General features: G+C 52.9%; 6 protein-coding genes across 6 annotated transcripts; 3 read left to right on the top strand and 3 right to left on the bottom strand.

The window, feature by feature from the left end:
- Positions 1–591: 591 nt before the first annotated feature.
- Positions 592–1,689, top strand: BGZ61DRAFT_565594 (uncharacterized protein; the record flags this gene model as incomplete). The annotated part of the gene is made up of 4 exons (XM_046255906.1): positions 592–848; positions 956–1,146; positions 1,215–1,575; positions 1,628–1,689. The coding sequence occupies exons 1-4, from the start codon at positions 686–688 to the stop codon at positions 1,687–1,689; spliced, it is 777 nt and encodes a 258-aa protein (XP_046108363.1). The 5' UTR covers positions 592–685.
- A 2,104-nt stretch (positions 1,690–3,793) lies between these two features.
- Positions 3,794–4,534, bottom strand: BGZ61DRAFT_162755 (uncharacterized protein). Its single transcript, XM_046237481.1, has one exon. The coding sequence runs from the start codon at positions 4,416–4,418 to the stop codon at positions 3,909–3,911; it is 510 nt and encodes a 169-aa protein (XP_046108362.1). The 5' UTR covers positions 4,419–4,534; the 3' UTR covers positions 3,794–3,908.
- Positions 4,535–8,026: 3,492 nt separating this feature from the next.
- BGZ61DRAFT_528841 (DNase1 protein) lies at positions 8,027–8,509 on the top strand (the record flags this gene model as incomplete). The annotated part of the gene is made up of 1 exon (XM_046253320.1): positions 8,027–8,509. One exon carries the CDS (start codon positions 8,027–8,029, stop codon positions 8,507–8,509), a length of 483 nt encoding a protein of 160 aa, XP_046108361.1.
- An 863-nt stretch (positions 8,510–9,372) lies between these two features.
- BGZ61DRAFT_162683 (uncharacterized protein) lies at positions 9,373–9,996 on the bottom strand. The gene has a single exon (XM_046237479.1). The coding sequence runs from the start codon at positions 9,909–9,911 to the stop codon at positions 9,585–9,587; it is 327 nt and encodes a 108-aa protein (XP_046108360.1). The 5' UTR covers positions 9,912–9,996; the 3' UTR covers positions 9,373–9,584.
- Positions 9,997–10,082: 86 nt separating this feature from the next.
- BGZ61DRAFT_528840 (Vps54-like protein-domain-containing protein) lies at positions 10,083–13,549 on the bottom strand (the record flags this gene model as incomplete). Its single annotated transcript, XM_046253319.1, has 4 exons — positions 10,083–10,299; positions 10,328–13,217; positions 13,274–13,413; positions 13,467–13,549. The coding sequence occupies 4 exons, from the start codon at positions 13,547–13,549 to the stop codon at positions 10,083–10,085; spliced, it is 3,330 nt and encodes a 1,109-aa protein (XP_046108359.1).
- A 499-nt stretch (positions 13,550–14,048) lies between these two features.
- Positions 14,049–16,381, top strand: BGZ61DRAFT_344198 (MCM2/3/5 family-domain-containing protein; the record flags this gene model as incomplete). Its single annotated transcript, XM_046239675.1, has 4 exons — positions 14,049–14,185; positions 14,240–14,366; positions 14,424–15,832; positions 15,889–16,381. The coding sequence occupies 4 exons, from the start codon at positions 14,049–14,051 to the stop codon at positions 16,379–16,381; spliced, it is 2,166 nt and encodes a 721-aa protein (XP_046108358.1).
- Positions 16,382–16,386: the final 5 nt, after the last annotated feature.

Genomic DNA, 16,386 nt, shown 5'->3' with positions numbered 1-16,386 from the left:
TAACTCACCACCATCACCATCTCACCTGCTTGAATAGGCCAAGTCATTCCACTGCAATGTGATTTGTTCGTGTTCTTTTGCATGCTGGTCTGACATAACTTCCCCATTCCACTGGCCATGAAACCTAACTACACTGAAGTCGGGCACGGCTGTGATCATGCGGTCAGTTGGAACTGTTCTGGAAGGGCCTAGGATGTGACCTTACGGAAGCTTATTCGAAATCGACAGACGAATGGTTCGTGAAACATTGTGATGGCTGTGGGAGGCCCGCGTCCCATCTCAATCGAGTCAAGTCAATGGATTGTTTAACTTTAAGGCTAACATGGATACCCGGCAGGGGAGGATTATTGAGAGCGGGATGTTGGATCCTGTCTCGTATGTCTCGTATCGGGAAACGAAGTTGGAGCGGGCGAATCAGAAGCGTCGGCTTTGGCCATGCTCAAAAATACACCTGCTTTCTACGTGATAGGCATCGCGTAACGAACAATTACCCAAAATGGAAAGTGAGCAACTACACGCTGCGTGATACTGGATCGTGAGTCCATGACTTCGTGATTTCAACATGTTTGTACATTATGTATAAAGCCTTCGAGTTTCCTCTGTGTAATTATTGCCTGCCTCTCATCAGCTCAATCAGACAACTCATTCAATATACTACATTCCCTCTACTCTTCACTCAATCAATATGTTCTTTTCCGCCGCCCTCGTTGGCCTGGTTCTCGCCAGCGCCGCCAGCGCAGCTCCTACCGCTATCGAGCTCAACACTCCCGAGTTGAACAGCACCAAGTGGACTCCTGATCATGTCCTCAAGCATGATGAGGTTATCCTCTACGGCGAGGATGGTCGCAGTAAGCACTCTTCCCATTTTGACCTCCACATTTGCTCCCTCTCTCTTTGAATTACATGGAGCCCAGATATCTTGGAAGCACATTCACTGACATTCAGGAAATCACAGTGGAGATTGTCCATGAGTCCGTTTATGAGCAGTTGATCGGCCAGCACGGATTCGACCTCGAGGCCCCTGAGATCGATGAGGCCTTCTTGAACAGCACTGATGACAAGGTGTTGGACGCCCGTGCTGACTGCTCCTATACCACTGCCCTTATCACCGACAAAACCGAAAACTTTGTGGATTGGGACGTACAGGTAAGTGCCCCTGGCTTTTTACCTCTCCCTGGATGGCACACAATTTTTAACGTCTGCTTGCTTGGAAGATGAGCCCCGTCGTCATTGCTAGTGTCGGCGCCATGGACGTCTATGTCAGCTCTGGATACTCCGTTTCCAACAGTGTCACCGTGAGCGGTGAAGGCGAGCTCAAGTTCATCAAGGACAGACTCGGTGCCTCGTTTGGTGTTAGCTACACCCGCACCTGGACCACGCAGACCGTCATCAACATCAAGGGAACTGTCCCCAAGGGCTGGTCCGGTGTCATGATCACCCGGCCCTTCAAGACCCGCCGCTACGGCCGCAACATGCGAGGTTGCATCGGTAGCCAGAAGCAGATTGGCACATGGATGGCTGATTCCTACCAGGAGGGCTCGTACGCCGGTGTCAAGTGGGTTTCTGGAGCTATCTGTAAGTTTCACGGCCTCGGTTTAATCAATGTGGATTGCTAATGAAATCATAGCCATGTGCGCCAAGAAGCAGTTCCCCCTGACTCGCTGCAACGGAAGCGGCAAGTTTATTTAAGCCATGGAATGATTGATGATCTCCTGTTTTCATAGCTGCTTGCCTCTTTTTGGAAACCTGCAGTCTCTGATTTACGGTGGGGTTTTAACAAGTCACACGAGTTATAGGATGTCACAGGATACCAGATCAACCTTCCCTATTCGCTTCTCTCCAGGATTGTTGCAATGGCGGCGGACCTATTGGGATTTTAGACTCAAGTCCGCGTCAGGCATTATTCATAGTACATATTTCTCAGCACTCTTGTTATGTTTTGGGTTTAAATTTCTAGTCAAGATACTTTATTGCGCAGATTTCTGATAGCACATTCTCTCCCGGTGATTCTGCCCAGTTCGTGATTCCATAACAGTACTGTAAATTAAATTTACCCTTCCGCAGCTGCTATTTTCACATTCCGTTTTTTGAGTTCTTTATTTTAGCTTTTGCTTTACTCGATATCATGAGATATATCCAAACCATACAGTGGCTGCGCACAGCATGGGTACACACTTGGTACCACCGCACCACACCCAGTACTGGGGGATACAGTACCTCGGAAAATAGGGCTGTCGCGAATTATATTGGGGGCTTTTTCATCTTTGGGGATTTAGGGGACGTGGGAGTCTTTACCTTTGCCAAAAGGAGTCCACAGCGGACCGCCCTCAACATGAAGTTCCGCCTGCCTTTGAGGCTATTGGCTCAACCGAGTTAGTAAATCTCAGAGTCCCACAGGGGAGCATTTCAAATATGGATATAGACCGTCCACTATCACTAGCGGACACATTCGTCAGCATATTCAATTCAGAGTGTCATTCGTCTATCGGTGTGGGATCACTTTGGAAACTATTTGATCAGGCGATGCCGGTGATGGTATCCATGACGTCTTGACTATTCATTCGTTTCTATTGCCTCCAGTCTCTGCCTTCTCTGCCATTGCAGACACATCGCCACACCAGTCTCTATCAATTTGACTTTAGGTGGTTTGTTGGGTTTTCAATCTCTCGACTCCATACAACTCACACAGGATTTATCTTTGCACCGAGCCCTCAAACCTCCGTCTCTATAGTTTCCACAGATACAATAAAAACACAGAAAATGCAAACATTGTATTTCCTCATTACGGTGTCACATTCAGAACGGAAGGCATATTACTAGTTGCGCTGGTTGAAATGTGCACTCTCATTTTGCTAGTAAGTTTGGCAATGCGAAGGTTATTATCTCGGAGCTTCCCAAGACTATTATTACAATTGGCTGATTTACCGTTGTTCAGGGGTGTATTGAAGCTTTAGTAAACACGGTTAAGATGTTTTATGCCAAGTAGAATGAGCACTACTTCCCATACGGTGCACATTCAGGAAAGCTCAAGCTTGAGGGTACATGTTCGACACAACACATGCTTGTAACTACATAGTCCCTCTTCCCCCCCAAAAGATTCATTGTTCTATTAATTACGTAACTTTTTAAGCTCTTTGTTGGCCGGTGACAAAGGCGAAAAAGGGACATTCGTGGTGAGGGCAGAGCTGGCTACCCTGGAGCTATATAGAAGATGAGAAGCTGAGAAATTTGTCGTGGAGCAAGATGAAGGGATAGGAACCCAGGGATTTAACGTTATAAATATAACGAAGACGGGCCAAATTAACTAAGGTAAATAAGGGCTCTTTTTCAACAAAGACCAGCGCTTGATGATGGGCGAGTTTAAAGCGATGTTATGCATCACGTGACACCCATCTGCTCACGATCCTTGAGGTACCTAGGTAGGTACCTTGACAAGATGGACCCGATCACCCCAGGAACACCCGCATGTGAGGTATAAGAAGAAAATAATGAACCTCTCGTACCCTTGGGTAATTGCTTGTTTAATCGGTTCTCGCTCAAAACTCACGTTTCCTGAAGATCAGAAGAACAGATGTGGGGATTGGAGTGCGGTCACGTCACATGACTATGGTCATGAGGAGTCGTTGATCGGGCTGATCCCCCAAACGCATCCTTCCTCCTCTCTACTCTCATGTTGACTTCAGATACAACACAAGACGATCCATTGCTCTATCTCATCACGGTCTGTGGCAGGCATTATAAACCACTCGTTCGACTAGTTTAATGCGCGGTGAACTGTGAACGATTCCGCATGAGACGAAGGCCATCCAGAGGAGCCATCAGGTTTCGCAAAACCAGTCATTTCAGCCGGCATGCGAGAAGCGCGCTTACCACGCAGAAGCAGGTGCTTTGAACATTCGAGTCCGCTGTCAAGTGACGGTGATGACAGGTAGAGAGAAACGGCTTCTTCTTCCCTTCACCGGAGATGCCGAGGAGATGCACGAGGAGATAGGACGTGACTCGCCAACGCACTGAGTAACGAGGACTCGAATGATAACTCGTCCTATGAGGGCTTGCTTATTGGCGCTTCTTCCTGGACGGTTCAAACACATGTCCGGTCCCGGCCCAACCTCAACAAGGGACAAGAAGTGGACTACGTTGGCAGTTCCTGACGAGAGCCCCCATCGTCCCGCCACGCGACATTCGCCGAGGCCTGATTGTCGTCTTGGGGGCAGTCCCGATACCCTATCGTTCCCGCCCCGGATCAACATGTTCAAACGTGTGAATTGAGATGCCGTGGCAATCTGAATCGGACCGCTCCCAAATGGACAACCCGGGTTACACTTCCGAAGGCCGGCTGTCGATTCAAACATACTCCTTGTGGTTAGCAAATGACAAACCCAACCAGTCCTCTCTAGTTGAGGGACTTTTCCACACATAGTCTGGGTGTGAACTTTGTCTACCTGGTAAGGCTATGTGACTTGGCACCCTACGAGGCCTGACACATGGGTTCAGCAGCCGGGGGCATGTAGGCAACCTTGGGTCGACTTGGGGTGGAGCCCACGGCCTCGGTGACGGGACTGGAGAAGTATCTTCAGTCACATGTATCACCGAGAGAGGCACTTACCGGGCTGCTGGAGGGTGGCATTGCTGAATTTTCACCCTGCGACATGTCAGTGGGCCTAAAAGACCAAGAGACGAACTACTGGAGATGGTCACAAGAGAAAGGACTGAAGCGACTAGAACAAGTGCCTCAATTGTGGGACTTGCTCGTTGTCTCTTGCCAGTTGCCACACAATTCTGGTCCATCTCGATCGGAGTCCATGCCATCATCGGTTGGTACAAGTAATGTAAATTTTCATCACTATGACAGGGTTACAGCAGATGACTGGGCAGATCTGCAATAATTGAGAAAGTGAGAGGAAATTCAAGGCTCGGTGGCGTGTCATAGCTCCGACAAGCTGAGGGCGCCAGAGGAGGGGAAAAAGAAATGGTAAGAGGGCACGGGCGAGCATGCGTTGGGGGTGGGAGCACTGCTGGATGGTTCATCGGAGGTGGGATGGATTTCGCAATCACTTGATGACTCGCAACGAGACCTTTCCCTCGGCCCAGGAGTCGGTTCAATGCCGAAGGATTCGGTTGAGTTGTGGGAGGGCTCTGAGAGGGCTCCAAGAGGGCTCGGTACGTGGGAGACTGCAGGCGAGAGCTTGTTGGGGGACATCTCCAAGACCTAGCGGAGCGTTCCTGGAGCGTTCCTGAGGTGCGGCTCGACGTGTCGGACGCAAGGTACCATCCGTAGTGCGGTTGCGTGCACCACCAAGTTTATCCCCCTGTTGTCTGCCGCCTGGACCGGAATGGGAACGGAGAACGTCAGAGCGCAGCGTGCACAAACTCACAGCGGACCAATCGGGGGAAGCTGCACATGACTGCACAAGTCTGCATCGGTTGCACAATGAGTCGAGCGGACGGAGAACTTTCCTGGAAAGGCTGGGCTGGTTGCTAATGCCACGCAGCCGCCGACAGTTCTGAACTGTACTAGAAGGGCTAGAGTGGCTAGAATGGCTGGAAAAAGACGCCGTTTCTCAGGTAAGTGAGGAGCGAGCTGAGAGCGTTCCACTCCGTTATGGAGGAAGCGGGCTAGAAGCTGACCAACCGACTTTACCGAATCAACCGGAGCGGGTCCGCAGGGCTCAAGCGCGGTTCCGGCCTCAGGCAACTAGGGCCGGCATCTATTTTGTGCCTGGCGAGCATTGCGCCTCCCGTCATTAGACTCGTCTTGGATAATGCAAGATTCCGTCACATTCGACGCCATCAAAGTTTTCAGCAGCGGCTCCACCCCTTTTCCGTCTTCTGGTTGTGTCGCCTCTGGCATGCTCAGCGCTATGGTCCAGGTCCATAATAGCCCTTCGGTATGCAAGGAGAGCTTTCACAAACATTCGTATTTGGCCGCTGATTGGCGATGCGGTTGCGCTCCCGTAGCACCCGCCGACTCGCCGAGATCCATTTGCATGGGACCCCTACACGAGAAGACATGGCGTTCGGCGGGGGGATGATCATCCAGGAACAAGGAACGAGGTAATGCAACCGGAACGCTTGGACGGCTGACTTGGAAACCAGCCATCTCGCCATCTCGCCATCATCTCGTTGCTTATTCTCGCACAATCTTGCCCAGCATCGGCCGCGGGGAGGCGGGTGTGGTGCGGTGGCTTCCGACTCGCAACTGCTGGCCCGACATCGCAGAATGAATCACGGACTGGCAATGGCCCCAACGAAACCGTTGTTGCCCCTCTAGACATGCCGGATCTAGTCCACGTCTGACCGACTCACCGCGAAGAAAATGGCTTGCCAGACAAGGCCTTTGTTCAAACAGCGGCGCCATGACATGCCCAATCTGTCTAGTGCCCGTCGGGCCACCATGAGGCGTTCTGTGCCAGACGAAACCAGATGCCAGGCCAGCACAGAATGATTCAGGTGCTCACTGGGAATTCACTGGGAATTCGCGGCTCCACGTGTTGAGGCCTCAGCGACCCGGCGCCAGGTTCCGACCCTCGTCAGTGGCCACACTCGTCTCTGAGCCGGCCCTGGTGGTAAGCGGTGTGTACTAGTACGTGCGTTGTGAAGTGCTTGCAGGCGACCTTGCTGTAAGTGTACAAAGGTCTTATTCAATCGGCCTTGTGCGAGTGCTGACGGACATTTTCCCCTTGGCTTGGCCTCCATGTGCGCATCCACACACACCCCGGAGGCTTTCGAAACAAGCCTGTGAGAGCCGTCCACCTGGCTTCGCGCAGGTACCAGGCACTGGTCGCAATCGCTGGACCAATGATGGGCCGCAGCCAACCTCGCGCCTGATGAGGGATGCAGCTAGAAGAAAAAAAGAGCGGTTTTTGGCTCAACCCCTCGCGGCATTGCTCCACTTCGCAAGCTCTGCCATGCCCTTGCCCTTGCCCCTTGCCTTAGTCCCGGGCTGACAGCGGTTGTTGTCCGGCATGTGCCTGGCTGCTTGGCCAGGGACTGTTGTTGTCTCCTCTCTCGTGGAATTCATACGGTACGCGCTCATGTACCCAAGGCGCCGGATCGATGCCCCCACTCCCCGAATCCCACGGCTCCTTGCCGCATCCTCTTCGATCTGGTAGATGGGCCAGGTGGGAAACAATCCTGCCGCATGGTTCACTCCTCGTGGAGGGCCAACGGTGGAGGAAGTGTTTCTGAAAACAAAGGTCGTATTCCAGGCGGCAAATAATAGGGGGAAACGCTTTCATCAGCAGCGGGCTATTGTGAGACCCAAAAAAAGACACTCCCTGAAACAAAGGGCTTCAGGTTCCTGGCGGGTGGGTGGTCATGTCAGGGCGGCGCGTGGCAGTTGGACGGGAGCGCACCACACCACGTACCACGCACCACCACGACACCACCAGGGCGCTAGACGACGGGACAACTCCCCACGCAGATGAGAGGAGTCTCGGGCGTAAGTGACTTCTGCCAACCCTGTGCCGCAACTCGCAACTCACTGTGTTGGTGGCCCACCGGAGGCGCCGGGGCGTCCAATGGTGGCGCCGGCAACTCGGGTGTCCTCCAGCTCGGGCACCGACCCCGTCTCGCCAGCATCGCCTCGCTGGACCTTGTCCTGTTGCTCCACTGAGGCGCTAACGTTTGCTTGACAAAATCTGATCTGGCGAGAGACTGGCCCTGAGCGAGATGGGACGCGTTCCCAGATGTCCGGGCTCAGATGTGCTTATAAAACGGGCCTCCCTACCCGTACCTCCTTCTGGTGTTCGTTCTCGTTACCCACAACTGTCATTTGTTTCACACTTCTGTCTTCGGACTATCATTCATTCTATACTCCACGCTTCTCATTCCTTTGGAAGCCGAGTCTCATCACTTTCCCTGCAAACATCTCCCCTGAAGCAGCGAGCTAGTCCTCGATCTCACCGGAGCATCTTGATCTAAACGTCTTGGTTCAGTCCTTTATCAACCGTTGAAATCATCTACTTGTCTTGACGACAAACCAACCAAACAAACAACCAACCTCACAAAACCAACCAACTTCAAAATGCAGTTCGCTACCGCTCTCCTGGCCATGGCTGCCGCCGCCACCACTGTTGCCGCCAACACTGTCACTTTCTGGACCCTTGACGATGTCACTCGCACCATCGTCTTCACCCCTAGCGCTGGCCACGCTGAGATCGACTCCGTCACTGTCGACAGCACGAAGAACACCACTGTCACCTTCCCCGATGGCTACATTGGCAACTACTACGCCATTCAGGAGGGTGCCGAGAGCGTCCCTGGCATGCTCGGCGAGGTCACCTTCGGTGGCTGGGGCGGCCTGACCTACTTCGATGTCTCCGCCATTGTCAACCCTGCCGACCACGACAACGTCAAGCAGATGTGGCCCGTCAAGACCCGTGAGCCCATGTCTGGCTGCGACGTCTTCCCCTGCAACAACGCCTACTACCTCCCTGACGACGTCCAGACCAAGGTTACTGAGGAGGTCGACCTCATCAGCACTCTGGGTGCCGGCTCCGTCTACTAAGCGTCTTCGTCGCTTTGCCTGGACGCCTTATGTCCACCTTGCCTCCTCTTTTGACGCAGAGCGTCGCTTCACGATGACACGAGCACATTCACATTACCCTTGACACTTGACATACCCTTCACATACCCATTACAAGATACCCGGGTTATAGACTTTGGGCGGCTGGCGGCGCTTATGGATGGAACAAAACAAAAAACTCCAACACAGAACCCTTTGGGGATTGATGCGAGCTGCACTCGCTGTCTCGCCTTCTTCACCAACCCAACTTGTCGCAGGCTTGATGCCTCTTTGATCACAGATCAGCAAGGGGGGTTGGGTCTGGCACTCCTTACTTTTTGGAAAATTCTCACTTTCATTGAAACACCATTTGAACTTTGATAGATTCTTTGTATATACTTTGGGGTCTGTGAACCCCTTGAAAAGATACTTTTTGGGATGAATGAACATAGACTTGGATCTACACTTTGAACTCTCTTTGACATGCTTTTCATGTGACTGCACAATGTCGATCTTCCTAGAGTTCGAGATCATGACGATCTGTTGGCCGGAGCGACGCTTTGTTCTGTTGGTTTCCCCGCCCGCTTGCCTCACCATTATTCGCGTCGTGCGACCTGCCCTGTCCCTGGAAGGTTTGCTCAGCACGTCGGGCACGTCAGACATGCAGCTGCACCATACTGACCGAGTGACGACAGAGGGTTGCACATCTCATCCCCCCCTCGCATAAAATGTAAGTTATCCTATTGAGAACTCGTCGCACAAAGTTCAGGTTCCCCTCATTGTTGCTATTCCTGGCTTGTTTGTTGTCGCCGATCGCGGATCGTCCATCTCCACCACCCCTTGCGGTGTCACCAGCGCCGAGTCGTAAAATGCATGATCCCCGGGACGGTGTAACCAACAAAGGCCCCATTGCCATTGTTCCCACTGTCACTCGCACGCGATCCTTATTTCGACATCGTGCCGATCGTTGTGCCTGGGGTGCAATCTCTTGGCGCAAATTGTGCAGGCCATCGTGGCTCGTCTCATCGCCAAGCAACGCTGCTCATTTCCCCCGCGGCCGCCTATCGCCCTGAAGAGTCTAGATCCATGGTCGGGCAGTCTGCAACAGTCGGGGACGAAATCTCGCTGTGCCGCAGAGTCCTTGGCGTCGCTCAGCCGCTGGGACGGCGGCGGTGAGACGTCTCACAGCGCGTGACATGTCCTGAGACTCGGCGGCAGTAATTATTCTGGCTGGCGTGGCGTGGCACCAACGGGACGCCCCTGTCGGAGTATTCAGGACCCAGCGCTGTGGTTCTCGCCAAGGCGAAATATGATCCCGTAGCCGTACGACTCTAGAAGGTGTCAAGTGACAAGGTAAGTTGGCCACCAAGGATTGCTGCTGGTGGGCTTGTCGCGATCGGCACATGGCCTCAGTGCGGGATGCGGTGTAGCGTAGCTAACCAATGGGATGTGAATAGCATTCTACGTACAAGAATATGGTGTTTTCACATAACTATCGTAACACGGCCTTGTGGCCCGGGCCATACCACCACCTCGACTGCCACGTTGATCTCTGGAACTGGGTTGCTGCTGAAGACTACTTCTTTTCGTCATCCTTGGCGGGTTCCTCTGACTTCTTTTCTGCCTCCTCTTCCGGCTTATCTTCTTGGGGCTCAGGAGCGCTTGAGTTTGCAGGAGGTGCTTCCACCTCGACCTTCTTAGCCTTGATTATCCTTTCTAGGAACTCTCCAGTGTCACCGAACCCGTCGAGCTTCCCAAGCTTAGCTGCGAAGAAGTCGATGTCGTTGAGCATGCTAGTAAGATGTTAGCAACGGGTTTGACCGCCTGTCAATGACTGGGTAGTCTTGCCTTTGTCTACCCGCCTCTGTCTTGAGTTCGGCGTCTTCCAGGGTTGAACCAAGCTGCTCTTTGTAGCTGGAGAAGACAGGAAGCATGATCATTTGGATAGAAGTCTCCGGCAAGTGTTTCGTGAGAACCCTGTGTAGTGTGCTTGTCTCCTTCGCCAGAGTCTCCATGTACGGGTGAGTACTGATTGCACCGTCCGCGTCCCAGTCGATGGCTTTCATATTCCTGCAGTGAATGGTGGCTCGGCCGCTCATAATATCGACAAGCTTCTGGTAGATGCTGTCTTGATGCTCCTGGAGGAGTCGCCTGATCTTGTCAAACTCACCCATGAGGTTGGAAACATTTGCTCCGGAGCCAGCATGACGTCGCACAAACTCGCGAATGTGAGGAATGAGAGTCGCGATGAACGAGAGTGCCTGGGACGCCAGGGCCAAGTGTTTTGTCGTGATGTTCTTCAAGCCAGCCGAGCGAGTTGCGCCCGCGCCCAGAATGAGCTGTGTGCACCTAGAATTGAAGAGCTGCAGATATGCTATTAAGGAAGTCGCGATGTCAAGCGTCATCGACGGAATCCCGGTAATGAGATGTGAGAATTTAGCAATTCCCTCGAGGCAAAGAATTGCTGATTTGGGGAGCATGAACGTCTCCGAGTCAATAGTTGCGGTTCGCGTCTTTTCCTTACTAGTTCCATTGCTTTCGATGGCAGCTGTCTCTCCCTCTGTCTTCTCTGTGTCGGAATAAGGCATGTATATCTTGTTGCTTTCTGTCCACTTGGCGGCATCCCGCGTGCTGCTGGCTAGTAGAATGTCAAGGATCTCTGCGTTGTCGTCACTGAAATCTTTGGCATTCCACTGGTCAGATTCCATGCCTTGTGCAAGCTTCTGCATCTCAACATCGCGATTTCTCTGCACAAAATCCTTGATGTGGCCATTAACCACGGTCTTCAAGGGCGTGCCACTCCTGCCAGATATCGACTCGCACTCATTGGTAAAGTATAAGTTGAGTGTGAAATATCGCAGGAAAAGATCCAGAGGAAGATGGGCTGTTTGCTCTGCTCGGACCTTCAACACTTTGACAATCTTCTCAATTGCGACATCAACGGCCTGGCCGAGGAGGTTGGCAACGTCAAGATTCTTGTGAAGTTCCTCCTGGGCTTCGAATGTTGAATTCATGGGATTGCCTGGGTACCGATCAGGCCTCGGGCTTGATATGGGTGATCGCACTGGGGGGGACCTGAGCCCATCCCCTTGTGGCGAATCCGTCAGGGAACACGTAACTTCTAGAAGCACCTTGACTTGGGTTGTCAACCGCCTCAGGGTCTCTGTGACTCCGACATATATTTTGATGAGTAACTCCTCGCCATCCTCGGGATCCAGGGCTCGCAAGTTTCGCGCGAGAATAGACGACTTTTCTTGGTTTGATAGACCCCGGCCCCCGCTCGCCGTTGAGACTGACATCATTGATTCATTGTCGTCGTCAGTGGAGCTCGGGAGCGGTCGTCGGATCAGATTCCGAATCTCTCGGAGAACAGATTCCCTGTATGCAATGGTCGCTGCCGCAATGTGCTTGGCGCGGTGCAATCCAACCATACAAGGGAAAAGCTGTGCTTTAAGCTCATCGGTACCCGCTAAGTAAGCTGGGAAGACTGATGGTGACCTGGCATGACCACCCTTTGCCCTGGTTGCAGCGTTGGTCCAGCGGAGTAGAATCTCTGGTGTGGACGCCGAATCAGAGTGGTTTCGAAGATCGCGCATCAGAATATTTTGGAAATTAGATTCGTATGCCTTTCCAACGCGGGATCTCAGCGTGGCGAGGTCGGCATTGACGCCCTGCAAGGCGGAGGCTGACCTGAGATCTCGCAACTGCATCTCAGACTCATAGTCAGCGGCTGGATCCCGTTCGCCAGCAATTAGTTTCTCCAATGAGTCAATGCTCGAGAGAGCCTTGTCCACCTCGCCTTGGTCAACAAGTGCCTCGCATCCCATGACACCGTCAGCAATTTGCCTTAGTTGCAGGACAGCATCGTTGAGCTGCTTGAGGTTCTCTAGTCGTCGTCTCTTATGGACGATTTCAAGACCCTTCGTCGCAATCTCCTCATCAAGAGCTTCGAGCTCTTTCCTCAAGCCTTTGATCCTCTGGACAGATTCGGCGGCTTCCGAGTGTAGCTCCTTGAGAGACCCAAGGGCCGTAAAGAAGGTGGTAGATGCAGTTGAGATTGAATTGATAAGATGGACCTCAATTGTGTCCATGTACCAAGACAACTTCTCCTGCAAAATTGCGTTCGTGGCGAGAGCTTTCCTGGGCGCAGCTGCGCTCCCATTGGTTGCACCCTTCTCTCCGCTCCCCGAACTGGCCGGGCGGATGACTTCCGATCGCTCGCTGACAACATCGAAAGTCCTTGGGTTCTCAAGATGGAATTCATCGTCGAAATAAACAGTTGGAATCGTCGACAGTGGGGGTGGACCTTGCATAGACCTCCGAGCAAAGCTGGCGCTGGGTCTCCGGACGGGACTCGAGCCTTCATTCGAGTTTAACGATGAGAGGGACGCAGTTGAGCTCCTGCGCGTAGGGCGTCCGGGTCTTAGAAACGCATCGCCACTCGTGTCCACCTGCTCCTCTTGCCTCGCTAACCGCTGGGTGCTGTTGGCGTCGTCGTCATTCTCCTTTATTCTTCGAAGCTGTTCGTACAAGGTGCCAACCTGCGACAGGTACGGCTTAAATTCTTCGACATCGACATGGGGAATATTCGTCAGAGCAACCGGGGGAATGTCTTTTGCTGTCGGGGGTTTGTGCGCGCTCGATGTTGGCGCTGAGGTGTGAGGTTGAAGGCCAGTTCGGACGATAGGAGGTTGGAGGAGGGTCGAGATGGCTGCTTGGTGGTTAATATTGGGCGCATATTTGCAAATCCGGAATTGGAAGACGCACCATTATGGTTCGACTCGTAAACAGAAGCAGCCCAACTGCTGGGAGCGCTATCCAATACGCCCCCTACCGAATGGATCGAGCTCGCTGTCGATCCGCGTCGGGAGGTCGGTCGATGATGGACGGAGCCATGTCTACCGCCGCTACGTTCGGTATTGTCAGCGGTAAGTCCTATGCGCACTCTTCCACCACTGACCTATGGAAGGGAAGCTCCCCGCGGCCTATGGGGGACAGAGCTGATAGATTGTCGACGGATTTTGCGGCGTTGTGAGTGAACATGGTTGATGCTGGCCTGGCGAAGGCAGGACAAGACGCCGACAACTGTGTTGACGGCCGGGTTCGCGAATTACAAGGGTATCATCGCTGGGAAGACAAGAACTGGCACAGGCGACCGACACGTGAAATCTAGGAGATGTTAAATAGAAATCAAGACAAGAGCGCATAGATCGTCATCATTAGGCAGCTCAATTATGGCATTGTACCTAGCCCGGATGCGTTGGAGCCACGACAGCTCAGCTTACCCCTGGAAACACGTGAAGATAAGATACGAGAGCTGATGCGCCTTGGAGTGGGGTTAGCTGACTAACCGGATCAATTTACGCGTTGACGCGGTCGCGTCCTTGTTCGCGACAAGACCTAACTAAATTACTCGGTCAACTGGTCAACTGCGAGCCCCTCCAACATCTCCACAGTATCTGCATCACCACCCCCGTCAGTTCCAGCCTTGGGCACGCAGACGACAAAAGAGCAAGTTCAGATACATCACGCCTACGTCGCAATGGATCGCCAATCTGTCTACTCTGCCCAAGTCTTTGACCCGAGTTTCAGCGAAAATGGCGACACCCGCCTGCAGCTGCAGACCCAGCTCGAGACCTTCATTCTCGACTTCCGACTCGACAACAACTTCGTCTACAGGTTTGCGCATTCGACCCTAGGCCTCTAGCTCTGCCGTGCTAACCCCCTACACAGAGATCAGCTGCGAGAAAATGCGCTGCTGAAGAAGTATTACTGCGATGTCAACATCAACGATTTGATCAACTTCAACGAGGAGCTGGCGCACAAGTTGGCGTCCGAGCCCGCAGAGATCATCCCGCTGGTGAGCAGAGCATGCATATCCCGATCCTTTGGCGCACGTACTAACACCCCGGAATAGTTTGAGGGCGCTTTGAAGAAGTGCACACACAGAATCGTCTTCCCCCACGACCCAAAGGCCCAAATCCCCGAGCACCAACTCCTTCTTCACTCGGACGCCGACGACGTATCTATCCGAAACCTTGACTCGATGACTATCGCCCGACTGGTTCGGGTACCAGGCATCGTGATTGGCGCCTCGGTCATGTCATCAAAGGCGACAGAGCTTCACCTCCAATGTCGGAATTGCCAACACACACAGACCATCCCGATCTTGGGTGGCTTTACAGGTGTTACTTTGCCTCGAATATGCGGCCGCACCCGAGTCCCGAGCGACCCAACACCGAAGTGTCCTCTGGACCCATACTTTGTAATGCATGAGAAGTCACTGTTCGTCGACCAGCAAATCATCAAGCTTCAGGAAGCCCCTGACCAGGTTCCCGTGGGAGAGTTGCCTAGACATGTCCTCATCTCCGCCGACAGGCATCTAACCAACCGAGTCGTCCCTGGGTCGAGATGTACTGTTATGGGCATCTTCTCGATTTACCAGAACAAGGCCTCAAAGAACTCGTCGAATGGTGGAGCCGTAGCCATTCGCACGCCTTACCTCCGAGCGGTTGGCATCCAAACCGACCTTGACCAGTCCGCCAAGGGCGCTGCCACCTTTTCCGAAGAGGAAGAGCAGGAATTTCTGGAATTGAGCAGACGACCAGACCTTTACAACATCATGGCAGATTGCATTGCACCGTCCATTTATGGAAACCGTGACATCAAAAAGGCCATCCTCTGTCTCCTATTAGGAGGTTCCAAAAAGATTTTGCCGGATGGAATGAGGCTAAGAGGTGACATCAACGTTCTGCTACTTGGTGACCCCGGTACCGCCAAGTCTCAGTTGTTGAAGTTTGTGGAGAAAGCAGCCCCCATCTCCATCTACACTTCCGGAAAGGGTTCATCTGCTGCTGGTTTGACGGCTTCAGTCCAACGAGACCACTCGACCCGCGAGTTTTACCTCGAAGGCGGCGCCATGGTCCTGGCTGATGGAGGTGTGGTTTGTATCGACGAGTTCGATAAGATGCGAGATGAAGACAGAGTGGCTATCCACGAAGCCATGGAGCAGCAGACTATCTCCATTGCCAAGGCGGGTATCACCACCATCCTCAACGCCAGAACATCTGTTTTGGCGGCCGCCAACCCCATCTTTGGTCGATATGATGACATGAAAACCCCTGGAGAGAACATTGACTTCCAGACTACCATTCTGTCTCGTTTCGACATGATCTTTATCGTCAAGGATGACCACAGCCGCGAGAAGGATGAGAAAATGGCGAAGCACGTTCTCAGCATCCAGATGGACGGCCGAGGTGCCGAAGAGGTCACCGAGTCCGAAATCCCTATCGATCGGATGCGCAAGTACTTGACCTACTGCAGAACGTATGTCCCCAATTCGTCCTTTTCCCCTTACATATTCAACCACTAACACGTTGTAGTCGATGCGCTCCCCGTCTTAGTCCTGAGGCTGCCGAGAAACTTTCATCTCACTTCGTTTCCATCCGACGGCAGGTCCATGCCGCCGAGATTGAAGCTAACGCTCGCTCCTCCATCCCCATCACGGTCCGTCAGCTCGAAGCCATCGTCCGTATCACTGAGTCCCTCGCCAAACTCACCCTCTCTACTATCGCAACCGAGGTGCACGTAGACGAAGCCATCCGTCTGTTCCTGTGCTCCACCATGGATGCAGTCAACCAGGGTAGCAACCAGGGCAGCCGTGAGCTCAACGAAGAAGTCAACCGCATTGAGGCAGAGCTGAAGCGGCGACTCCCCATCGGCTGGAGCACCAGTCTGGCGACGCTGCGCAAGGAGATGGTCGATGGTAAGGGATACAGTGAGCAGGCGTTGAATCGGGCCTTGATGATCTTGCAACGAAGGGATACCATTGGTTTCAGGAATCAGGGTGCACAGGTGTATCGAAACGGAGCGTAACGTGG

The sequence above is a fragment of the Ilyonectria robusta genome, assembly GCF_021365365.1.
Source record: "Ilyonectria robusta strain PMI_751 chromosome Unknown BGZ61scaffold_4, whole genome shotgun sequence".
NCBI lineage: Eukaryota > Fungi > Ascomycota > Sordariomycetes > Hypocreales > Nectriaceae > Ilyonectria > Ilyonectria robusta.
Note: the sequence above shows the minus strand (reverse complement) of the source record. Positions and strands in the feature narration are given on the sequence as shown.

Coding starts and splice junctions, on each gene's coding strand:
- BGZ61DRAFT_162683 (XM_046237479.1), bottom strand. CDS start 9,911: ATGTGCCGATCGCGACAAGCCCACCAGCAGCAATCCTTGGTGGCCAAC.
- BGZ61DRAFT_162755 (XM_046237481.1), bottom strand. CDS start 4,418: ATGTGTGGAAAAGTCCCTCAACTAGAGAGGACTGGTTGGGTTTGTCAT.